Source organism: Crocodylus siamensis, chromosome 10, assembly GCF_052110815.1.
Source record: "Crocodylus siamensis isolate JL-2025a chromosome 10, ASM5211081v1, whole genome shotgun sequence".
NCBI lineage: Eukaryota > Metazoa > Chordata > Crocodylia > Crocodylidae > Crocodylus > Crocodylus siamensis.
In genome coordinates this window covers 19,419,060-19,444,335 of record NC_143404.1, presented here as the reverse complement: position 1 = coordinate 19,444,335, position 25,276 = coordinate 19,419,060, and the positions used below count along the sequence as shown (strand labels likewise).

At 50.4% G+C, this 25,276-nt stretch overlaps 1 protein-coding gene across 3 annotated transcripts; it reads right to left on the bottom strand.

Annotated features, from left to right (window-relative positions):
• Positions 1–2,927: 2,927 nt before the first annotated feature.
• ARHGEF37 (Rho guanine nucleotide exchange factor 37) lies at positions 2,928–23,678 on the bottom strand. Of its 3 annotated transcripts, XM_090020611.1 has the most exons (14): positions 23,427–23,678; positions 19,865–20,044; positions 19,531–19,754; positions 17,237–17,357; positions 16,243–16,390; positions 13,868–14,067; positions 12,670–12,800; positions 10,474–10,578; positions 8,346–8,456; positions 7,676–8,005; positions 6,873–7,001; positions 6,233–6,428; positions 5,178–5,350; positions 2,928–4,521 (listed from the first exon to the last, which is right to left on the bottom strand). In XM_090020611.1, the coding sequence occupies exons 3-14, from the start codon at positions 19,738–19,740 to the stop codon at positions 4,288–4,290; spliced, it is 2,088 nt and encodes a 695-aa protein (XP_089876737.1). In that variant the 5' UTR covers positions 19,741–19,754; positions 19,865–20,044; positions 23,427–23,678; the 3' UTR covers positions 2,928–4,287. The 3 variants fall into 3 exon arrangements, with proteins under 3 accessions (XP_089876737.1, XP_089876736.1, XP_089876738.1); XM_090020610.1 differs by lacking the exon at positions 19,865–20,044; XM_090020612.1 differs by lacking the exons at positions 7,676–8,005; positions 19,865–20,044.
• Positions 23,679–25,276: the final 1,598 nt, after the last annotated feature.

Below are 25,276 nucleotides of genomic sequence, written 5' to 3'. Positions count from 1 at the left end.
TGGGATGTGGCTGGGACATGGGAACCAATGTGCATGATTTTCCTAAAATTGCTACAGAGGCTCTGGTTTTAGGAGGTGCTCAGGAATCAGCTTTGTAGGTCATGGAAGGAAGGGTAAGTAATGTGCTGCAACACATGCACAAATACCCTGCAGAAGTCCCCCTCCTCACACTATCTCTGAACAGCCTGCCTGTGACCATGTCCAGGGAGGAGAAGCAGAGACTAGGTGCTCTGCAAAGCATTACCTTCTCTCCTCCATGGCCTGCTGGAGATCAGGGGATGAACCGTGGTCCCAGTGCAGTGCGCTCCCCCAGCATGCACACAGATGTAACAGCACTGACAGCAGCCCTATGCTGAGGACACAGAATTTCCTTTTGAAGCAGTCACTGCACAGGGGCAGCCCATTGCGCTATCCCCTTGTCCTGTTGGGACAGGATGCGTGTGAAGTTTTCAGGCAAGGCTCTAACCGGACCCAGCACTAAAGGGCTTACCACCTTCCCCTGGAGGCAGAGGCAGCCGCTGGTGGGCACAGGGTGTTCCCTGCTCTGTGCCCTCAGACCCCTCGTGCAACGGGTACCCCTGGAGAACATCCATCTATGCCCTGGTGCATGTACCCTGGTGGCCCACATTGCCACTCCTCTGTACACAGGAACATGTGTGCACCTGGCAGGCAGCCCAGCTCGCCATGTGCTAGCTTCCCCAGAGCTAGTGCCACCTTCTGTCCTTAGTGCCTTTGCTCCTCCTTCAGCAGGAAGCTGAAGTGCCAAGGCAGTTGGTGGTGGCAGAGAGAGTTGGGTAGGGTGTGCATTCTGCGCATTGCTTTGCACAGTGACCTCAGCCTATTTCATGCACGGGGCAAGAGCAAAGGCTCTCAGCATTTATAATAAATAACTTGCCATCGATTTTTCCAACGCAGCTCCTTTCAATAGAAACGGCATGTTCAGAGCTGCTGGAGTGTGTTGTGCCCCCCTGCTGCCCTTGCTCTCTGCTTGAGTACTGGCTCAGGGTCTGCCCCTCCTCCTCCCATGAGGTCTTTTCATCCTGATGCATTATTCAGCTTTGCTCTCCTTTGCTGCGCAGGGTTGGGGCCCCAGGGGGCTCTGTTATCAAGTAATAATAAAACTGCACCTTCTGGGCTTCATACACATTGGTCTGAGTTATTCTTCAAGCCCCATTTGCCCCTCTCCCAGAGGTAAATGGAGGTGAGAAGAAGAGAAGCCTGGAAGCTGCTGAGGGAGGGAGGGTCAGAGCTGGGATTAGAAAATGGAAGTCACCAGCTCCCAGGCTTGTCTGCAGGGCAAATCTTTCTTACCAGCCTTCCTGTTCACATTCAGAGTGTTTCCCCAAGCCCATCACCCCCATGTGCTACATGTCACAGTCCCTAGCTCTCTGCTCCGTGACGATTTTCTCAGGGTGGAAGTGCTGATGCTGCCTTGAGGTCTGTGGGTTCTTAGTACTGGTCCCAGGGGAAGCAAGCAGCAGTGATGCCTCCAGTAAAGAACCGCACAGATCTCACCTTTGGGGCTCACAACAGGGTGGGAGATCTGACACTTCTCTCCTTCTGAGCCACGTGCCCTGGCTCTTTGGTTATGCAGAGTATGTAATGGCTGAGTAACACTCTTTTCCCTGCCCATCCCTGCAATAATGGTTGAGCAGGTTGCCTCCACTGTCCCCAGCCCACCTCTAGTCCTGCCAGAGCAGGGAAAGAAAGACCCTGAAGATGGAAATAGTCATCTCCCACATCAATAAGGGCTCTTTGCAAAGAACCATTCACCCAGCAGGAAAATGTGACCAGCTCTGAAATGGAGGTGTTTAGCAGAGCCCAGTCACCCTAGATACCAGTTTGGCCCAAGAAGCGAAAACCAATCTAGAAGACAGAACAATTTGCTAGGGAGGGTTTTAGCGAGTCTATGTGTAGTAATCCTAAAGGGACTCTGGCTGAGGCTCACCATGTAATTTGGGAAGCCGAGCTTCCCCAACAGCTGAAAGGGTCTGAATTAGGCATAGGATTAATTGTTGAGCTGTGGGATCTCCCAGCATCTCAGCCTCTGAACTCACCTACATCCCTCCACAGCACAGTGTCCCTTGGCATCACCCAGTACTCCTAGCGCAGGAGATCACTGCAGCACCTGAGGATTCCCTTATGTGTCTCCCATTCAAATCCGGACCTTTCCTGTACCTGCATACTGAGATCAGCCAGACCAAGCTGCAGGCAGAAGGAGCACTGAAACTCTCTGGCTGGCTTGTTTTTTGTGCTGCTGCAAGAAGCAGAGAACAAGGGATGCCAGAGCCTCCTGTCCAGCAGCCAACCTTCCCAGGTGACTGTCATGCCAACCTTTTTGCATCACAGGCACTGCAGGTCAGCAGACAGACAGTGCAGTTTTGCCATCTAGTGGCCAACCTGCGCATGTATAACAAAGCTTTGCACTGGATTCACTGCTGACATGGGACACTCAAAAGTTCCAGCTTCCAGCTACTGAAAGCAAGAATCTCACAGCCCTTTTACATCACAGCACTAGTGTTTCTTACCTTCTGTGATCAGAGGAGGTATAATGAGCTGCAAAGAGAACTTATGAAGGAGCAAAGGCAATAGGATGAATATTCCCTGCTGGACAGCAGCAATAGGATAGCATAGCCTCAGGAACCCTAGGGAGTCAATCCACTAGGAAGCTGATGATGATAAACTTCACTGGGAGTGTCTGTGCTGTGCTAGCAGCATGACAACTTACCTCCACCCCCATATGCACACACCCTGACCCAATGCTGGAGTCAAAAGCATGGTATGCCCCCTTTCTCCAGAGTACTCCTAAGGCTTTGATGTTCCAGAGCATGTTTTGTTCAGCATTATATGATGTTGTTTTGTTCAGCATCATATCTGTGGTCACACATGCATGTTTGTTCAGAACTTCAAAAACAACACTGCCTGAATGGATTTTACAGTAGTTTATTCCCCATGGATCAGGTGAGTTTGTTCTGTGAGTATATTTATATAGATGACACATAAGATATCATTCCATGTTAAATATTAATAACAGTAATACCCTGCTCTTATACAGCTCTTATACAGCACTCTTCATCCATAGATCCAAAAGTGCTTTACTAAGAAGATCAGTAGCATTATCACAGTTTTAAAGATGGGGAAACTGAGACACAGATGGGGGATCTGTTATGCCCAAGGTCACAAGATGAGCTGGGAATAAATCCAAAATGTCTTTTGAGTCCCAGGCCAGTGCTCAGTCCATTAGATCACACTGCTAATACTCTTTAGAAAGATTCAGGTGCTGCTATGTTGTCTATATAAAGTGCTAGTCAAAGGGGTTGGCTCTGGAGCCCTGGAGACTGAGCAAGGACTGCAAAGGCAGCTGCTGGGCAGATTTTCCCTGGCCCAGCTCGTCTCAGCTCTGCGTGCACCTCCATGGCTTGCTTTGATCCTTGGTTTCTCTGTTGAGGTGGCCATAAGAGCAGGAGCTAGAGCCAGCTGTGGTGATGCTTTGAGGAGGTGTGCTTTGGTCTCTCCGTCATGCTCTAACCTCGCAGACACCACTCAGTGAGGACAAACAGATTTGCTTCCAATTCGGAGGCCTCCCTCTGTCAGGTAAGTCACCCTTGCTTGAAGCTCATCTGCCTTCTGGCTTGGTTCTGTCTCCTTTTCCTGTGTTACACTTTTCTCCTTGTTATTCATTTCAGTAAGTCCCAGCATGACAGAAGTCCACACGACCCCTCTCCTACTGCTACCCCCCCCCCCCCGCAAAGAATCCTAGAAAATGAGGGTTGGGAGGGACCTCAGGAGGTCACATCTAGTCCAACCCCCTGCTCAACGCAGGACCAGCCCCAGCTAGATCAAGCTGGGCCTCAAAAACCTCCAAATATGGAGATGCCACCACCTCTCTGGGTAACCTGTTCCAGTGCTTCACCACCCTCCTAGTGAGAGAGTTTTTCCTAATATCCAATTTCTTAACATCCCTTCATGGCTTTTAAGAAAACACGAGGACACACACAACAATGCAACATCACACACACCCACTCAGCCCCTCATAGGCAACAACATATAAGACATCCTCACACCCACCCATACACACTCACGCTCATGAAGTCACTGTGCAAAACGTTAAGGCAGCCGCTTTTGTCCTTCCCTTCCCCTAGGTGAGCTTTCAGCCCTGTGGGCCATTCCATATCCCTGCCATATCACTCCCCGGGTCCCCTCCCTGCACGGCAAGCCTCGCTGGGGGGAGCCAGGTCAGCAGGGGGATGGACAGCTCAGTTCTGAATCTGAGCATCCCAACTGCCTTTATGTTTGCTGAGTTGGTGGAGACCAAGCAGGCAAGCTCCACCCCAGTGGCTCCCATGGAGGGACCATCACCAGGTAACTGGAAGGAACATAGCCCCTCTGTCCATTAACTTCCACCAGGCTCCAGTCCTTACTGCCTTTCTTATCGTGAGGTTCCAGCACTGCCACCAGCTGCCCTACCTGAAGGCTGACCTCCTGGGGGCTCCTGGCTGCGAACGAGAAACCAGCGACCACCTGGACAGGACAAGAAGATACAGATAAAAAGCCCTCAGTGAAGAGAAGGCTCAAAGGGTAGAATGTGCCATGCCTGAGGGGACGGGGAGGATGACTGCTATGTAGGCCTGCAAGAACCTCACCCCTCTAGGCCAGATGATTTCAGGGAGATAAATGCTGTACCTGGGACATGAGCGTGTCTGCTGTGAGCCAAGAGCTCGGTGCTCAGTGCTATACCCAGGATTTGCTCAGGTGTAGTGTAACATTACAGACAGAGTATTTGTGGTCGCACATGCAAAGGATTAACCACATCTCATTCTTTTGAGCATCCTGTGCTCCCCAGAGGGCCTTTCCTTTCTTTACACCAGGCGAGAGAGCTGCACGTAGAAGTATTTGTACATCAGTGGAGGAGATAAAAAGAGTCCTTTCTTCTGCAGCATCAGGCAGTGACTACTGACAGAAAGAGAATACCAACTAGCTGGGCCTTGAGCCAATCTGTTATCAGATCCCAGCTCCTCTGGAAGCTGTAATGCACAGGCACATATGCATAGGTACCGGTGTATAGCTGTACATGCTGTGTGTGCTTGCATGTGCACTTGGGCAGATACATGCACAGAAGCAGAGGCTATGAATCTATTAATGAATAAACAGGCTGCTGCTATGTCTCCAACACCCACCTGGGAAGCCGGTGTGACAATGGGAACCGGAGGCCTGGGAGCTTCGGAAAAGGTGTAAGAGTGTCGTCTTTCCTCAGTCCTGTCATCTGGGGCCAGCGTCTGCATCCTGGGCTTTTGACTTTGGACCGGGTGATAGGGTTGGAGTTTTCCAGCAGGGACATATCCTCGGGGACCTGCAGGGCATACAAACTACATCAGAAAGAAAATCACCATCGGTCCAGATCATAGGGGAAGCATAGGCTACTTGCTACTGATGAAATACTTCTCTTTTGTGGGTGTGGTTAGGGAAGCAAGAAAAGGGTAGCTGGCCATGGCCTGGCGTAACACAGCTCTGCCAATGCATCTCTGCCCTGACCTGCATTTTGAGTCGTTGCACCCAAGCTTAACTTGCTCCCTGGAAGACACCAGAGATGTCTGTTGGCAGGTAAAACCCTTCTTCCCAGGTCATGGGGCATCACAAATGCTAGTGGGGAAAAGCTGAGCATCACATACAGGGTCATTTAATTGCAGACCTAGTACTGCTGGGAAAAACCAGGAGTGGGTTTGGGTCTGGCAAAAGCAAGGGAGAGTCACTGCTCATTCCTGTTTCATCCACAAAGTCCAGGAAGAGAGAGATGCACACAGCATGAGGCTGCACCCATCTGCTCTCCCTCAGCACCTTGGGATCTGCCCAGTGAGCTTCAGCAGCAATGCTTTCAAGCAAACCACCCAGCATACACACACACGCCCTCAGGCCAACTCCTCTTAAACTTAGGGTTGCTTATTATTATGAGAGAGCTTTCAGTTGACACAGACACAGAGTGATACACCAGAGTGGGATGCAGGGCAAGCACCCAGAGAAGAAGGGTTGCCCCACTAAGCAAAGAAATGCATCACAGACTCAGAGCAGCACCTGCTTCCCCATGGACAGAAGCTCTGTTGGGACATTTAATCCACCCATAACACTGAACATTGGTAGAACACAGGTCTCCTGCTTTTTGTTCAAAACTGACCTAGGGAGGGGAGGGGCTCTCAATGTCCCAGGGAAGGAGGAGATCCCTGCAGTCCTCACATACCTCCAGCATCCACCAGCCATCTGTTAGTGTTGCCCTTAGTGTCCATGCCATGCAAGAGAGCCACAATCTGTCCCCTCTGCAAGGTCAGGTCCAGGTCTTTGCTGCCACTGATGTTGCTTATCACTTGGTAGAGCTTGTCTGGACTGTGTTTGCTCACAAGTGAAAGGACCCTCCGCTCCTCCGCAGGGCTCAGAGACTAATAGAGAATGAGATACAAGCAGAACTTAGTCAGAAATGCCTTCCTCAGCTTGAGATCCCACCTCCCTGGGTATTTTTCCCCATCTGTGGTATTATTACATCACTGTGAGTGGTCAGGGTAGGAACTCCTGTGGGCTGCTGTTAAACTTCTGATCTGCCTCAGGGTACCAAGCCAGGTCTGCAAAGCTAGAAACACCAGGCTTTTTTTGGTGGAAGGTTTCTGATTCAACTTTGACTCCATTGTCAAGGAGTCAAAGCCACTATCACAGCTAATGCAAAGGAACTGCAACCAGCTGTCTCTGGCTTCACTTTCTTTCCAATAGGGGTGGTTCATGTGAACTTGTGAACCACTGAGTATCTACTCAGACATCCAATCTCATCAGCTGTGTGATAAGGTGAAGGGGAAAGGGAGGCAGGGGGAGACCTTTTTCCAAGCTCCTACCTGTACCACAGGGCTTGGCATGATTGTCTCAAACTTCTGGCAGAAGGCATGAACCTGGGTGCCAGACTGGCATAATGTGTCTTCCACCATCTTCCAGAAAGTAGGGAGGGGAAGGTGGCTGTGTGGCAGCTGTGGAAAGAGACCCTGGGGTGAGAGAGTGCAGCAATGGGGAAAGAGCACACAGAAAGAAATGCACCAAAAGAGTGGAAACGAAAGGAGGGAAGAAGGAAAGGGAGAAGGAAGGGTCTTAGAAGAACAGGCCCTGAAAGAACCTCTGTCCATCAACTGTATCTCTTCTCAGACTTCCAGTGTCTGAGACTGAGATACTCTAGGGCCTTACAGGAGCGCCTGTCCTGCCAGAGCTTTTTTGGAATGAATGACATTCTGGTTTGCTCAGGTGAACTCATCAGGGTGGGAGCTGTCTTCTTGTTCTTTTTGCACAGCATCCACCAGCAGTGAGGACTTGTCCACCACTGAGACCCCCAAGCCTTGCTGCAGTGGAAATCATGCTTCTCCTAAGTGGCTCTGTGGAACTGCCCGTGAGGTGGCAGAGTTACCCTGAGCAGTAATGAGGCCACCACTCTAGTCCTCCCAGGAAAGAGGGAAGACAAAACTGCGCAAATGAAGTGATCTTCTGTGCCTTGGGTTATAGAGACTGGGAGACAGGGAGGCAGCCCACTACCGAGAGAGAAACTAGCTGGTGCCTTGCATCATGCAAGCCTGGGCGAGGCAGCTGTACACTCATGACCATGAGAACATCATGCTTGCACGCCAGCTCTACACCGCTGGAGAACATCCATTACCTGGGCCAACTCCCTTGTAGTCTCTTCCAGCACCTGCTTGGCCAACTCCCTTTGAAGGGCTACAAGCGAGTGCAGTATCTGCCCCAGCAACTGCATGGCCACCTGATTGAACCTGGGGAGCTCAGACATGAGCAGGGCATTGATGGCAAGGTAGGTGTTCATAGCAGCTTCCTCATCATAGGTCACGCTGCCTGTCTCACTCTTCCGCTCCTGGATCTCCTCATAGTCAAGCAGCTTGTCTAGGCGCTTCTTGATCAGCTGATGTGGTCCCCTGAGAGCATCTGTCAGGCTGCAGAGTGGTTGGTAGACCACCTGGTTCAGCCGTCTCCTCTGTGGGACAAGAATCCAAAGGCACTGCTGTGAAATCCTCAAGAGGCAACCCAGTGTACCAGCCTGAGCATCTAGAATAACCTCTGCTCTTCAGGTCTGTCAAGTCTTACAGCAGCTGAGCTCCTTTCTCCTGCACAGGAGGCAGCTGTGAGACAAGGGAAATCCCCAAGTCTGCCAAAAAATGAGGCACAAAATAGGCAATGCTTTTGGGGAAGCAAATCAGATAGCCAGGTTTGCTCCACAATCTTACATTCTGATAGAGTCCTGCACTTCACTGCTCACTGTGAGCTGGTAAAAACAGCTCTATGTCACAACACCTGGGCAAATGAAACATACTCACAAACTCTGGGAAGATGGTGAAGTGCAGGTTTCCTGAAAGGCGGCGATATTGCTGGACAGCTCCCTCTTCAATTTCCAGCTCACACTCATGTGGTTTGGAAATGAGGAACACCTAAAGTGGACAAGAAATGGAGCTAAGAAATTGTATGTATGCAACCAAGCCTGGGATATCCCTAGAGCCATATCAGCCTCTCCTGAGCAACCTGAAAGCCACCTGGTTTGAAGGACAAGGGCCACAGAGATGCTTGCAAAGGGGTCACTTCCAGGACAGAGGGCAGAATAAGACCCTTATAGCCATTTGCAAATCCCACCCATTTGGTATGGGTCCCCCAAACCTTCAGTCCTCTCTGGTTGTAAGCTAAAAGCTACAGCAGCTGTCCAACCCTCATAACAACTGCCCAGGGCACTCAGGCTAGTGTTCCCTAGGAAAACATATACCAATGTGCTGAACCTGGCAGCACCAAGTATTCCCACAATATTGCCCTGAGGCATGACAGAAAGCTGATCTATGCTCAGGAGTCTTTCTCCCAAGTGCACAAAGCAGCGTGCAGAACCACCCCCCACCAAGACACACGAGTGTACGCAGTCCAGTGCTTGCCAGCAGCCTAGCCAGAACCAGAGCCTCCTTCCTACTTTGAGACCCTGCTGCCAAGTTTCTAGTGCTACAGCACCTTCCCCTTTCCCAGTGCAATGGGAGATGCTTTGACACTGTCTTGAGTGCTGTGTCTGGAGCTGTGGCAGTGTGGCTGTCGGAGTCTTTCCTCACTACGGAGTTGTCCTAGGATCCCTGCCAGGGCAGGGCACCTGTGACTAGTGGGAGGGGAGAGAAGCTGGACAGTTACTGGGAACAACTGAGCTCAAAATGGGTTTGATTCAACCCTTCCCATGAAGGGCAGTGTCTTCCCCAGTGCTGCCCGTGGTTGAAATGTGCTGCTCCATCACATTTCAACGCCAGTCTGGCTCAGACTGAGCTGAGGACTACAGTATCGCATCTAAGCTCCTTCTCTCTGCTCCTGGCTTCACATCCCAGGGGGTGAATCACACTCTTGTCGCTGTTGAAAAGGTCAGAGCCAGGAAGAACGAAGGTGGAAGAGGGAGGCATCTTTGGCCTCTGAACCATAGAGGAGTTCTATCGGAGACTTGTGTACTGCTTTTTGAAGCCTGGGGAAATGCCTATGCAAATGCTGCTGCCCTGCTGGGATAGTACAAACAGAGGTTTAGGTCTCTGCTGGTGGCCCAGGTACAGTACAGGCAGGTGTTCAGACCAAAGGGATCAAGGAGTGGCCAGCCTGCCAAATGGTGCATTGGAAGTCTGGGTCCCTGCTGCCACAGGAATTGCATTGTCCCTTGCTTTCATTTACATATACAAGAGGATTTTACTTGGGTGGAGGTGGGGAGACATGACCCTCTGCTCTTTCCTCAGATGATTCTACAGGTTCCTGGGAAACTGCATCTGATCCCTGCACTCATCTGCCTATGTCCCTGCCAGAGCTTAGGGCACTTATATACATGCATAGAGGCTGCATCGACATGCCATAAATCCAGTGCGCCAGAGCAGACTACACCACTTGAGTCTGCTGGAGCACAGGAATTAATGTTTTCCAGCAGGCTCCAGCATCGTGTGTATCAGTGTTCCCACACTGAAAAATGTTGAAGGAGTTTTAGTTCAAGGTGCCCCGCCACCGTTTTTTCAGTGTGCGGATGCTGATACATATGATGCTCAGGTGCTTTTAATTAGTGCAGTTCGCTAATCAAAGCACCCCCACCACCTCCCAGAGCACATCTGTAAATGCCCTTAGTGTCTTGGGTGCTCAATCCATTACCTGGCTGCTGGTGAAGTCTCCGATCTCATCTCTCTGGGGCCAATGCAGGGCTTTTGCCAATCTCAAGGGATGGGCCTTCACATCTCCCCAGGAAACTACATCACGTCTCACTGATGAGGAGTGTTTCCAGATATTTAGGTTGTTTTCCTCCTATTAATTTATCTCATTCCTCTCAGTCCAGTAAAGAATTCCTTCCTTTCTGTGGGCTTTAAACCCTTCCAAGATCTACAAGGAACCGAAACGGCTGTGCCTAAGTTGCCCCTGTGGGTTTCTAACCCTAGGCATTACGGTACATGTATATTTTACCGCTAAATTGTTCAGGTAAGAGGCCATGTTCTCCTTCAGCATGGTCACACCTGAGGCCAGGCACTGGAATTTGTCTTCCAGATCATCATACTCTTTGTCTTCTGTCTGCAAGTCAACAGGAGAAAGTTACATTAGGGGCCCTTGGAGGGGAGATTAGTCTACTGAGTAATCTGAGCAGGTTTGGGGGATGGACTGCATGGGAGGGACTGGATTCCAACACAAAATGGAGTGAACGCCTGCCTGATGCTAGTGGGAAGTTCTTGGAGATGGACATCCTGGTCCTATTGTAATCCATGGGACTTCAAAAGGTCCACAGTTTCACCCTGAGTATACAGGGATGGTGACAGTAGGGTAGAGCTGGAGCATGGGAGGGCCTTCCACAGCCTTGAAAGAATGTATCAGTAGCTGCCTACTAGAAGAATCATGTCCTCAGAGATTGAAGGTGTTGGCTCTACCATGCTCCATGTCTTCACTGACCAATGGATCACAGAAGTGAATTTAATACTCAGCTCAGATCACCAGGCATTCCTCTGATTGGGGACCAATGACCACAGGGAGCCACACAGAGGCTGTGTCATCGCTCATATGATAATATAGAGCACATGTCATGGAATCATAGAAATAGAGAGCTAGAAGAGCCCTCAGGAAATCATCTGGTCCAACCCCTTGCTCAAGGCAGGAGCCTCTACTTCTAAACTGTCCCAGATGAATGTTTGCCTAACCTCTCCTCAGACACTTCCCATGATAGAGCTTTCACAGCCCCTCTAGGCAGTCTGTTTCACTGCTTCGCCACCCTCAAAGTTAGAAAATCCTTCCAAATATCCAACCTAAATTTCTTTTGTTGCAAGCTAAGCCCATTACTTCAGGCCCTGTCTCCTGGGGACATGGAGGACAGTTGATCACCACCCTCTTTAAACAACTCTTTTTGTGTTTTGCCTAGAATTGTAAGATTTGAAAAGACCTCAAAAGTCATCCAGTCCAACCCCCTGCTTCAGTGACAATACCTTCCCAGACTAATACTCAGGATATGTCAGTGTTGATCATATGATCTCAGCATGGGTCACTGTGACAAGGTGCTTAGCATGCCTGTCACTTTAAGAGAAAGCAGGCAGTAGGAGAAGCTGCTTGCAGGTATGGCAGGAGTCAGTTAGAGTCACCTGACCAGAAAGGGGCGGAGCTTGAAGCATATAAACCCAGGACCTGAACTGGTCCAACAGTCCAGCCCTGAGAGCCACAGGAAGAGGAGCTCTTGGCAGCAAAGCACCAGGGTAACCTCTGAGCTGGGGAAAACAACAGGTTGTTTGTAGAAGGGACTAAGGGGAGGCAAGGAAGTCCCAGGTGGCCCAGAAAGGACAGAGGGGCCAGAGAGTCTGGGGATTTATAGCCCAGGAGGGAGCAAGTGTTAGCAGAGTCAGGGAGCCTGAAGGTCTCACTGGCCCAGGAGTGGGGCCAGGGCCCAGAGATGGGCCAAAAGCTCTGAAGGGCTATAATTGTAGACTGATGAGGCCAGGGGACCCCAGGAGTCTCAGCTAGCCTAGGAGCAGGCCCAGGGCCAGAGAGAGAGGTTAAAGACTGGGAGTCACAGCTGGACACCAAGGGGGACCAGTGAACTTATAGCTCATGAGAGGTGAGGACTGGAAGCCCATAGGCCAGGAGGGGCGTGTGTCAGCAGGACTGAGTATCATCTGTGAGGCATGTGTGTGGTGTAAGAGGTGGCTGGAGCCACCTAATACGCACCTAGGGCAATGGGTGCCTTGAGGCACATACAGGCTGGGAGGGCCCAACTATAGACAGACTGGGTTTAGGTTAGTGGGGTCCAGGAGAGGATCTGCTGGTGAAGAAAGGACAAGGACTGGTTCTAGAAGTAACAGGCAGCTTCCCTTTCATAATCTAACAATTCCATCAAGGTGTGGCAGGAAGGACCAAAGGGGAGGGCACCTAGAATCAGGCTGAGGCAGCGGCCATTTGACCATCAGGGGTCACCCCCGAGTCCTGGCTCTGCTACAGTCACCCAGGTTTTGCACATGCTATTTACAAATATATCTTGTGGTCAATGTTAAGCCTTGCAGGCTACTGAAGTTTCAGATATGGAAAAGATGCTTTCAGAAAGTGGTCCCCAAGTCTGCTGCTGCGGGGATGTGAGATCACCTACACAGACATGCAGTCCTGTTCCTGGCAGCTAAGTGGGGCCCTCACCTTGGGCACAATGCCAGCTTCATGCATCAAGAGCCGGCTCAGACGCATGGTCTTCTTGGCGATGGAGTGTGTGTTGAGCCGAGCGAAGCGTTCCCGTAGCGTCAGCTGCTCAGCCTTGTTGTATTTGAAAGCTGCCTCCGGTGAACAGGACAGAAGGGAGGGATATAAACAGGTCAAGAAGTCACTGCTTTCCCCAAGGCTCCACAGCAACTCTAGTCCTGGGGGGGGGGGCAGCAAATGTGGCGCTGCTACCTCATATGCATGGAGGAACACAGCTGAAGATGCTGGTCACCTAACTGCTCACTCCATTGTGCACCTGCCTGAGTCTCCTTTCCTCCTGTGCTTAATCACCTGCACTACTTGGTCTCATTTTAATTACACCATGAGCTCTGTTCCCAAGTGCTTATGCACTGCCTAGATCCATGGGACCCTGATTCTTCAAGGGGTTCCTCAGTGCTACTGTGAGATAAATAATGCTAAAGAAGACTTGGAATAGTAATAAGCAATGTAAAAATAAAACCACTGCCAGAAGCCTGGAAGCACTTCAGTGCCTTACCCTCATCTGCCTCATTAGCAGAAAGGGTGAGAAAACTTAAGCCATTAATAGAGTAGCAAAGGCAGGCACAAAAGGCCAATGGTTTAAAAGCTGCCTCTTGACCAAATCTAGAACTGATACTGATGGGAGAGGGCTAGGCACTGCTGAAACACATGAAGGTTAATTTCTTAGCTGAAAAAAATTATTTTAAAATGGGTTTTTTGAAACGCTGATTTATTTTGTCTCATTGAAAATCACCAGTTCCTTTTGCCTGTGTCACCTCTAAGCTCTGAGAATGAAACACACCCATTGGTTTTACTTTCTGATTCTCACCCACCAGCACTACGCTGCAGAACTTGCTTTCAATTAGTAGTAGTAATAGTAATAGTGCAACAGCAGTGCCTACAAGCTCTAGTTGAGATCAAGGCCCCATTGGGCTGGGCACTATGTGGCTGTACTGTAAAAGAGAGGACTCCTGCACTCTAACTAGACAAACAAGATGAAGGTTGAAAGGAAGTATTAGTTCACTTTGAATTAAAGCCAAACTCAAAAATGGTTTCTGCGGGGCTTATAAGAGAGCAAATGGAGGTGATTCTACTTATCTCAGGCTTTAAGACCCACAGTCACCCTGGGTATGCCTCCATTTCACCGATTCTCACTCACCTACTTCCTTGCGCCTTTTGTACTCATTGATGTTGGCGCTGACCTCCAGCATGGCATTGGTTGCGCTCTGCAGGGCAGGGTAGGCACCATCACTGGGTGATGTGTTCTCCAGGATCTTCTGCAGCAACAGCGCATACTTGGTGACCCGCTGGACTGGCATTACCAGGAAGAAGCTCAGGTCTGAAGCACCAGTGTAAGGTCTGCAAATGAGGTGAATAGTGTGTTTAGCTGTGGGAGGGCTCTGAGCCTTTCTGCCTTTCCACTGCTGAGTGAGAGAGCTCTAACATGCAGAGTCATGAAGGGGGTCTGGCAGGCAAAGTGGCCTCAGACTCAGGATTAAATGGATAAATCCTCCCTCCAAATGGATATGGAATGTGGATTATGTCCTCCATCCCACTCCATCCTGAATGATCCCCTTGCATGGAGGTCACGTTCCTCCACAGACATCATAAGCAGGCTGCCCTTGTTTCCCATTCCTTTGCAAATCCACAGCCAGGTCCCCAGCTGCTATAAATCGGCACCTCTTCCTCTCTCTAGCTCCCTGACAACAATGGGGCTTTGTAGCTTTCCTCCTGTTTGGGGGAGGTTGTTTTTCCATGCTGGGGATTTCTCAGCTATGAAGCCCTAACTTCAGCTTTCGGCTGCAGGCAGAGGACGTCAGCTGTCACCCTATGCTAAGACACTGAGATGACTCTATGCCAGCTGCAGAGAGCAAGCAACCCAAAGGATACTGCCAGTCACAGCCTGACATCCTCGCCTCATTGAACAGTGCCACATTTGTTTAACTCATAGGCCCCAGGACTGATTCTTGTTTTGGGACAGAGAGACGGGCAGTCTAGTCTGTGAGTAGTTGCTGTTAGCAGCATGAAGGCTGTAGCAGGTTGACAGCATCCAGGTTCCTCCTGCAGGATGGTGGGCACTCTTCATTTAGGACATGCCTTACCTGTTGCTCTCCAAGAGGCATAAGAACCCACACAGCTCCTCCTCATCCACCACTGCACTCCTAAGCATCAGGACCCATTGATGACCTAGCTAATAGGAGCTGGCAGGTCCACAGCAATCCACTCCTGCCCCCAGGGCATACAGGGGCTGGAAGGTATCTTCCCATCAATTCTGCCTGCCAGTGATGCTTTCCTGTTGGCTGGCCAGAAGCAGGGAGCAGGTGTGGGCTGTGGATGCTGTCAGTCATCAGCCCTTACAACGCTCCAAGTCTAGACAGTTGAGTTGAGGATCTAACACAAGGACAAAGCTCCAGTCCAGAGCAAGTGCAGCATGATGCATGGGCATGTGTTTCTGACCCTTCCTTCCTGGCAAATTAACTCACTGCAATCTGCACACTTATTGGAGGGAAGAGGGATAGCCCCTAAAAGCCCATGCACCCCCGCCAAGGACTTCTTCTCCCTTTTATCCTAGGGTCCCTTGCTGCCCAGCAGGAGTAAGGTACGTCTCCCCCTGGAGCCTGTTACTCCTGCTCCCTACTCAGCCGGGGGACGTGGGGGGTGGGCAAGAGAGGAGAGATTCTGTTGCCCCCCACTCAGGAGCTCAGCTGTCCATCAGGCCGGGCTCGATGTGCAGAGTAGAGCTGAGTGCCCCAGGGCAGTGCAGAGCCATAGGGCTGCCCCTCACACCTTGGTGTTGCCTCTTCAGCCCCTGGGCAGGTTGCCTGCTGTTCCTACCCGACCTGGCAGGGATGTGAATTACTGGGGTGCCTGCTCTGCCTCTTGACCTTCACTGCTCCCCACAACCACAGACAGGAAAGAAGTCCCAATCTCCACTCTCAACCCTGGGTGTGAGCAGCCAGCTCCCCTGAGAGGAACCCCAAATCAGTCTCTGCTCTGGTTCACCTCTGCTAGTTGCAGGGGCCATGCTCCTCAAGGGCTAGGTCTCTGCCTCCCACGGCAGCCTCAACAGCTGCCTGAGGTGGCCACAAGCCATCTCCCCCTTGTGCCTAAGATGGCCACAAGTCATCTCCATCCCTTATCTCAGCTCTCACACTGAAGCAGAATGTCTGATTCTATCTCATTCAGCAAGGTCTTCTGCAGGTGCTGGGAATACCCCATAAATCACAAACCAGTTCCTACTGTGCCTCCTACTGAGCCCCACAGCAACTAGCATCCAGGATTCTGGGACTCAGAGCAGGACATCAAGGGGCTAAATGAGGTCATGGCATGAAGGTGGTTGCCAACCCTCATTTCATGATATATGACCCAGCTGGTTGAAGGCATCCCCCACTCCCAGCCGCTTCTTCAGGGACCATCTATTAAGAGGACAGGGACATCCAGCTGGCTGCATGAAAGCAGTGTGCTTCCATGTTCTGTCCATCAGTGACCACCAGTGCACAGCGCTGAGCCTTCTTCTCAGGAACAACTACTTACACCATTGTATTCAGGGTGTCTAGGATCTCCTGCTGCAACCGAGGGTCTTTCCTATAACTTTCCACAAGCAACAGGGCCTGCTCGTAGCTGGCACAGTAGACCTTATAGACACTCTCTAGCTTTTCCTTGAACTCCTGAAACACGGCACCTGGTGCAGAGAGAGAGAGTAGTGGTAGAAAGCTGGTCCCTCTCATGGTGCCATGTAATAATCAGTCTCCTTGGGGGCAGAGTCAAAGAGAAGGGAAAGACAGAGTGGACCTGGTGACCCAGGTAATCTCTCAGCTAAAGTTAGGCCCACCAGCCAGGGACAGTATAGAGAAAGCACACAGTGCCTTTGAACTTGGAGTGGGCTGGAGGTCTCCTCATTCTCTAAAAGAGTAATGGAGTTCAGAAAGCCTTCCCCTCCTCCCCCAACAGGCTGGAAATTAGGTTGTGGGGACCTGAGCAAACGACAAAATGGCACTAGGCCTGCCACTTGCCAAGTATGACTCAACAACACACATCACTGCCCCTCAGGCCCTTTCTGACTGGGCAATGTCACTCCTTCCTCTGGTTTTTCCTCATTTCCATGGCTAGGGCAGGGCTGATCTCCTATGTGATGTGGTTTGTGTCCTGCAGGGTTAATATCTCCATGATTTCATGGAGTTAATTGAATAGATGGTGGTGTTTAATACACAGGACACAGCAATCCCTTCCCATCTGGCTCTGGATTTTAGGGAGAAGCAGGTGGACTCTGGTGAGTGGCATGGAGCTTGCTCCAGAGGGACACGCTATTGGTGGAGGCTGCCAGAATCACATTAGCTCTGCCACACTTAATATTGAGGAGCAAGAGTGCTGAGGAAAGTGTGTGTGTGTAAGGTGGGGAGGGCAGGAGATGGACTGTGGCTGCTCGGATGAAGCCAGCCCTCTTCCCCCTGCTGCTGCTGTTGGGACCTGGGGTGTCTGTTTAGTATCAGGATGGCACATGGGATGTCACTGCCACCTTCACACTTACTGATCTGGTTCAGCTGCTCAGTGTGGCTGACTGCAGCCTCCAGCCTTTTCAGGAAACATCTGGAGACATGCAGGATATCATCAATGTTTGAGAAAAGCCCTTCCAGGTCCAGATCAGGCAGCTGAAAGGAAAATGAGTCATCAGCATGAACTCATTTCTAAAAGGGAAGCACAGTCTGGAGCTGACAGGCAGGTGGGGTGAGTGCCCTTCAGGATAGCCTCTCAGGACTGGCTGGATGGAAAAAGGTGATTCGGCATCCCAGAGTATCAAAACTGAGCCCTCTTCTCCTAAGGAATAAAAATGGGGCCTTGCAACAACCAGAGAACTTCAGACCACAAGCTCCACCTGCTGTGGGGCAGAGACTTGAAATGGAGCCTCCCACATCCCATGATATGACACTGTGCCAGGTTGTTGAGAATCCTTCTCTCTCTCATTGTTCTGCTGCAGGAACAAAGTCGCCATCAAAGCCAAGGCAAGTGACCTGGAGAAGGATGCCTTGAATTCAAATGCCTGTGTAAGTCCATCCCAACCATGCTATTGGTCCAATCAAAGACATTGCCCACAAACATCTTTGCCTCTCAGACCAAAGGCAATACATTTTTACACAGCTGCTTGGTTCAGACAAAATAGCAGGTTTTGTTAAAAATATTCTAGCCTGAGCACACTGTCTCCTTGGCTTTCCCTTACCTATACCCAAGCACCACAGCTGCAGAGCCAGGAATCAAAGCCACATGTGCTCGTTCACAGTTTGCACAGAGATGTGTATTGTGTGCACATCACCGAATGTCTGTGCTCATGAGAGCAGCCAGGGGTAGTTTGGGGAGATTTGTTGCTTGGTGTTGTAGCATAATTTAATGGGGCAAAACTCCACTGGGATGACTGTCATTCTTCATGCATCAGGCTTGGAAGGGTTTTAGGCCAACCAAGGGCACACGTTTAGGAAGGGGGTGGATTCCTTTGGGCTTGGACATCAATCTTCCAGAACTGGTTAGGCACATGTCTGCTTTGTCTGCTGTGGAAGAGGCTGCTTAAAGGGCCTTTGTGTGTGTTATGTTAGGGTTTTCAACCTTTTTTAACAAGTCTAACCCTTATAGGCAGTGGAAGGTGGAGGGGGACTAACAGGGCTTAGCCCCGCAAAATGCGGGGCAGAGGTAGGGCTGCAAGGCAGCCTGGCCGTGGGCTTCCGGCAGCTGCAGCACAGGTGGGGAGGAGAGTGAGTACAGCAACGAGGGAGGGAGAGGGAGTGGGAGTGGGGCTGGGGCTGGGGCTGGGGCCAGGGGAGGGGCAGGTACTGCCCAGCTGGCGTGGGGCAGGACACACGACTGAGCCATGAGCAGCTCGTCTGGGGGGAGCAGCTCCTGCTGCTATGCGAACCCCAGTAGGGCACGTGCGGGGGAGGGGAGGGGTGTGCTACCGGATCTGCACAGGGCAGGGCAGGCTGTTGCTGTGAGCTGGGACTGGGGGGGCACTGGGCTCTTCCCAGCAAGGGTGGCCTGGGCCGGGCTGTGCTCGGGGCAGGTGTTGGCAGTGCTGGGAGTGGGGGGCTGCAGCAACCCCAGAATTCACCACAGGCCCCCAACCCTGCCCCCTAGTGCCACTGCCACTCCCCCCAAGCACAGCACAGCCCAGCCCCCGCTGGGAAGAGTCTGTCGCTGCCCTAGCCCCAGCCCACAATGGCAGCCTGCCCTGCCCTGCGCAGATCTAGCAGCACAAGCCTCCCATGCCCTCCCGGATCATGTGCAGTGGTCAGAGCCACCCCCACTCCCTGTGCTCCCTGGACAAGCCACAATTCCTTCCTGCACTCCGGCCTACCTCAGCCTGCCCCGCCTGCCTGCGCCAGCCCCATCCCCAGCCCTCCTTTCCCCTTTCCCTGCAGACTTACCTGCTGGGGGGGACGCATGCACTCAGTGCCCCCCCCACCTCAAATTTTTTTCTTCCTCCGCCTGTAGCAGCCAATCAGGAAAGCAAGCTGGTGTGAGGGGAGGGAAGGAGCGTGGTGCCAGTGGTACCCTGCATGTCCCTCCCCCCTCCCCAGGGGAGATGCTGCCACCTGGTGCCAGTTTGTCCCTGCCTGCCCATGTGTACCCCCTACAACCTTTTTAACTACCCCTGGGGGTACATGTACCCCTGGATGACAACCCTTGTTTTATGTGATAGATCTGTGCCCTAGTCATTTAGCATCTCCATGATTTCATGAAACTGGTGAAACAGACTGTGGTGACTGGCAGACATCACTTCACTTTGACACCAGCAGAACATTTCCTGATCATTATCTGGCCTCTCTGTTGTCTCACCTGCTTTTGCTGGAGGTGGGCCCGTATATCCGACACACACAGCTGGATGTTGTGGACATAGCTGGCCTCTGTCTTGATCAGCTCTTCCACTGCCAGTCTTTGGTTCTGCTCTGTTTTATCAAGCCACATCACCTCTTCATAGATGGAGCATTCAGCCCCTGGTATCTCTGGCTCTGTAGCTGGAGGCTCATCACTGCCGGAGCTTGCCATGTCAGCAGCAGGCTCTAAGGGACATGGAGGGGGACAGGGTTAGAGCAGTTCTCCAACTGAGTCATCTCAGCAGGTTTAGGCAAGACTTCACTGAGGGAAGGCTCTTTGATTCAGTGGGACCCACTCTGTGTCTAGTCGAGACTGGCAGCAACCAGAAGTCCAACAGCCCAGTTTGGGTATCAGTCCAGTGCAGTCTCAGTCTAGTGTACAGATAATGCTTGGGTTATTCTTTGGGCGATATCATGATACTCCACATTCCAATATGATGTATAAAGGATTTATCTTTTCAGGATTCTTGGCAAAGCTGGGAGAAGAAAAAGGAGGGAAAAAAAACATTGCTAGTTGCAGCAAATGAGCATAAAAGGGCATGGAAACAGTTGCAGTCCTAAAATATGAATTTTATTGATCTCCAGGGCCAGGTTTTCAGTTATGCTAGGCACTCAAGCTGTGCAAGCCAGGACTCGCCTCAACTAGGCACACAGTTATGATGTCTGCTTGCATAAAGATGGTAAATGCACATACATGTGCTGTATACTTATTTGCTGTATGCACAAACACAATGATCTAATCTGCAGGAGAAACAGCAGTAGATATGTATGCAAAAATTAGCTCGGGGTGACCAGCATGTTGCACAAGTGCCACCAGTGGCTCGGGCAGCCTCTGAGTATGGCACACAGTAGATCAAGAAGGGGACAGGCAGCACAGGGGCAGATGAGGGCAGGAATCAGGAAGCAAAGCCATACATAGGGCAGAGAGCATAGGAAAGGAAGCATAATGCAGAGTAGCAGATCAGGCAGAGAGCACAGGGCTGGGAGCAGAAAGCAGAGCAGCAGCTTGGGCACAGAAAAGGGATCAGAGATTTGGGGAAATAGGCAGGACTAACATTTGTGGCTCCCCAGCCAAAAATGTTGGCCTCCACTGAATTAGGGTATTTGTTTGCGAGCAAGTGCTAAAGCTGCTTTCAAAACTGGGCCCAGGAATCTAGGATGGCTCCCATCAGTGACACAGGTGATTGGGCTGCTCTTCCACCTTGCTGCCTTTGTGTACATTCCTTTTGGATCAGGGTCGTCATTAACACTGCTTCTAATTCCACTTTAATCAGCTGGAATCCTGCCTGCTGCTCCACAGCCTTATCCAAGCTTATTAGCATTCTTTCCACTGACTGCAAGGACCTTTGGATCGGACGCTAGCACAGGCCATGCTGTGGCATGGGGTATCAGGTTGGTTTGTTACAGAAACTAGAAAGAGTAGTATTGTCATTAGCAAGGTACATGCCTTTTACATGGATGTGCCTGCTTGGTTTCCTCCCTGCCTGCAGAGAACAAGAATAAATAAAGTTAACTCATGCAATTTCCTTCCTGTGCTTAGCTCATTTGGAAGCTGAGGAGGAAGAAATAGCAATCAACCTAGCAAAGACAAAACACTCTAATTCTCTACTGGGTGGGAACCTTGAATAGGATAAGCAGGGAGCCCTGCTGCACAGAACAGCTGGTCCTAGCCCAGACTCCTAAAGAGCTTTCAAACAACCAACAAGGCATGGGAGCCAAAGGGGAGGGGCACCTGCCAGGTGATCCTCCTCCAGAACAGGAACAGGGGAAGAATGAGGGCCGGATAGCAGAGGTGCTGTGGAAACTGAAATTGTTACTGCTGTGATGCAATGTGCTTCTCGGGGGTGTTTTCAATGCACCCAACTCAAAGAGGCCCCAGAGCTGAATAATTCAGCTTACTGCCACTTCAAATCTACCCAACTGCTTGAAAAAGAAATGCAGCCCTGATAACAGCCTGTGTTTGGGAAAGATTAAGAAGAAAACTTAAACTAGAAGAACAGTAAGTCCTCAGTACTCTCAGTCACCCCTCCTATTTTTAAAGGTGCAATTTCTGTTTTGCTGGGGGTTCTTATTTGTGCTTCATTTGGATGCAACTGTGGAAGATTTTTTTTAATTCATCTGTCTAACCAGCATTTGATATCCCTTCCTTTGCCAGTTCCCCACTACATTAGGGCTGTTGCTGCAACAGAGGAACAGCTGATTGTCATCCTCTTTGTAACAACCTTTTTTTAACTTGAAGACTGTTATAAAATGCCCCCTTAATTTCCTCATCTCCAGATCACCTGGTTCCCCACAACTTTCCTTGTATCACATCACACCACAGGGCCTGTGGAGTGACTTAATGCTGCTGATGCACCCCCCCGCCCCGCACTGTTCCAGCAGACAGAATCATCACCCAGAGAAGCAGCTGCCATTCCAGCTCCACAGCTAGGGACAGATGTTACACGTATACCAGTATAAGTGATCAGAGACCAGTTCAAATCTGTAACACAACCTATGTTCAGTGCACATAAACCGCTTTCAAAATGACCGAAACCAGTTTAAGATAAATCCAAATGGATGTAGTGTCAGACTTAACTGATTTAATTTAAATCAGTTTATTGAACTTCTGTCACAGATCGCCAGATTCAAGTTAACTCTCAGTCCTCCAGCATCCCAGGGTACTTTGTGCTTCCCCCCATCCCACAGGGTGGGTGGGCTAGCCTTGGCCCAAGCTGTCTGCTTCAGGAGAGCACGGAGGCATGCTCTAGCACCCCATACCTTTTGTCCTGGGCCACTGCAGGCATATGGCTGCATTTTCAGAATCAAAAGTGAATGTCTGTTCATTTGATTTTTGGTTCAATATACACAGTTTAGACTAAACTGTGAAGACTGAACAAATTCAGCCTCAGGCTTTTTGACTGTCTGTACTTAACCCATGGGACTCAACTGCTCTGCAAGCATGTAGCTGCCAGAGTAGGCTGCTTCAAACCCATCCGTAATCATGCTTCTTTCAGGTATGTGCCAACATCTGCTCTGAAATTCCTGCCCCACCTAAGGCTGGTAACACTATCACCCAGCACATCAGACAAGGCTGAAATGTTCTGCCTGTGCCTGGTTCTGTGGGTAGAAAGCATCCAACATGGTGGATTGATGGGATCTTCATCCAGTCCTTCCCCCCACAAAAAAGGATTGTCCAAATGACACCCCTTCACTACTTTGTCTAGTTCCCTTTAGAAAGTCCAAGTGATGGAGACTACACCTAGTCCTTCAGTGTAGAGATCCCACAGTCTAGTCCTTGTCACTGTCAGGATATCCCTCCTCAGTTCATTGCCAGTGTTCAATAAATCATAAATCATATTTATAGCAACCACATGATAAGCTCCTACACTACAGGCAGGCAGCATGCCTAGCAGCTAGAACAGGGAGATGGAATTTCAATTCTCAGCTCTGCCCCTGTCCTTTGCGGAGGGCACCACCCCCTTCTGTGCCTCCATTTCCCTCCCCATCAATAGGGATAACACAATCCTGACCCACCTCTGTGCAGTGCGTGAGCCGATCACATGAAAGCTCCCCTAGATGCAGAAAACATTATTAGCATACCTGGTGTGACGCAGCTCTGTGGAAGCACAGATGGGTTGGCTCTATACTTAAGACGCCCTCTCTCCTCCCCACCCCACAGTCATCAGGTGCCTGCATTTCTCCCACTCTCAGAAATACCTTATCTTTTCCCTCAAGAGGCTGGCCTGAACGCATAAGCCTCCTGTACAGGAAACAGCAGCTCCTAATTAAAGACTGGCCCCTCTAGCATGCTCCTGACACAGCTCCAGGTGTAGCAAAGCAATTGCCAGGTCGGGTTCTGCTTGTCTCTATTCTTACCTGCTGATTAATCAGGGATTTTGTTCTGGGAGCTTCTCTGGGTGCTGCTGTTGCTGTTGCGTCGCCTGCTGCCTCTGTGGGAGTTAATGATAAACTACTGTGCCTCAGCTGCATTGGCATGGCCAGCCCACTCGGCTGCATGTGTGCTCGTGAGCCAGGCACAGCTCTTCTTGGTCATTGTCATTCTCCCCCGAATGACTGCAGCAGCGAGAGACAGCACAGAAGTCAGGCTGTGCTCTCCCTGTGCAGGCAAACGCAGTCAAAGCACTGAATGCTCTGACAGCCGGCCAGCTGGGGAGATTGCTGATGAAAGCAGGTTGCTTCCTGCCTGGAAAGCCAACCAAACCTGATAGGGAGGCAAGGAGAGGCTGTGGCTTTAGGTATAACCTAAAGCCCAGGGAGCGGGGAATGCCAGATACTATGGGATGCAGAAACAGCTGGCTCCTAAGGCGATGGCCCAGCTGTGGCTTAATACAACCCCTGTCAGTTCACAGCTCTGGGCACTCCTGTCTGTCTGCCCATCTATCTATCTGTCTAACTCTCTCACCAAGGTACTTTTACCGCAGTGTCTCACAACACAATTTTAATGTCTTCCTGGCCCTTGACTGTTTATTTGCTGAGAATCAGCACTGCGCCAAGCGCAGCATGCGGTATCCAGGGCATGTGGCTCCTGCCTAGATGAAATATAAAATCCAACCCTGAGGTTTCAGGTGGTCCAATGCATCTCTGTATGGCCTTACCAGAAACGTTTTGTGTATTAGTAGCTTGACACTAACTAGAAGCCCTTCATCAGCCTCTGCTAGTGATATCTCTTTCCAGACTATTTCTGTCACCAACACAGAGTGATTTCCCCACCCCCATACTCCTCACTACTGGCAGCTGGTGCTTCACTTATTTTTCAAGAACAAGCAGTTCTGTGTAACAGCCACAGAACAAATAGTTTTCTCAATAAATAACCCCAAAGGTATAAGGTATAATATAGCTGGAGCTCAGGCCTACTGCAGGCCTGAGTGCCAGGCACATCCACCCTTTCCTGAGACTGCTCTGAGCTCTTGCTGATGAAAAAGGTTTTGTGCTAAAATAATTCCAAAGTAAAGTGAAGAAAACCATCGGAGGAAGTAGGTTATGGTGAGGGCTGGGGTTACGGTTAGGGATTCGACAAGCTTTCCAATATTTACTTGTTGCTTATTTTGTTTCCATCTTTTATAAGCGAGTTACAGAGGGCTATTCAAAAAAAAGTAACCTGATTTACAAACAACATGTAAGACTTCCTCAGCTAATTCCAGGCATAGTCCTCACCTCACTCACATGACTATGACAGCTTTGATTGCGCTAGCATGCCAGACCATCCCTCAATATCAACAAGGTGACACAGGGAGAGGGACACAGAGTAAATTGAACAACCACCCGGTCATCTTGTACCAGTGGACTGACATGAGAAACTTCAAACCTGACTCTAAGGCCAAATCTTTCCTAAGGTAAAGAATATTACACAGCCAGGGAGTTTTTGTTCGGTCCATTTCTGGTTCTTACCACCATGCTAGCAAAATTTCACAGATATAAATGTGGCAGGGGCCTCTGTTGACCAGATCTGAGGTTTATTAGCAGTCATGTGGGCAAGCCCAAGACTAGATAACAAGGGTGTACCAGTGATCACTGAAGAGCAGTGACAGAAGAATGAGGGTAAAGTAGAAGATAGGAAGTGTGGGCCTGGACTAGTTCCCAGTGGGGTCTCTTTCCTTCTCATTTTATCTGACAGGACCCTGTAGTCAACCATAACTAGAAACAATGATGTTGAGTGGCCATTCAGTTGGGTACTGCACTGGGAACTCTCTATCCTCAGTGCAACT

Bases quoted from the DNA above. Each gene is read 5' to 3' on its own strand.
- ARHGEF37 (XM_090020611.1), bottom strand. From the start codon at position 19,740: ATGGCAAGCTCCGGCAGTGATGAGCCTCCAGCTACAGAGCCAGAGATA. The intron at 17,358-19,530 runs GTGAGACAACAG...TTTTCCTTTCAG, and splicing joins CCCACCTCCAGCAAAAGCAG to CTGCCTGATCTGGACCTGGA. The intron at 7,002-7,675 runs GTAATGGATGTT...CTCTTTCCACAG, and splicing joins CTACAAGGGAGTTGGCCCAG to CTGCCACACAGCCACCTTCC.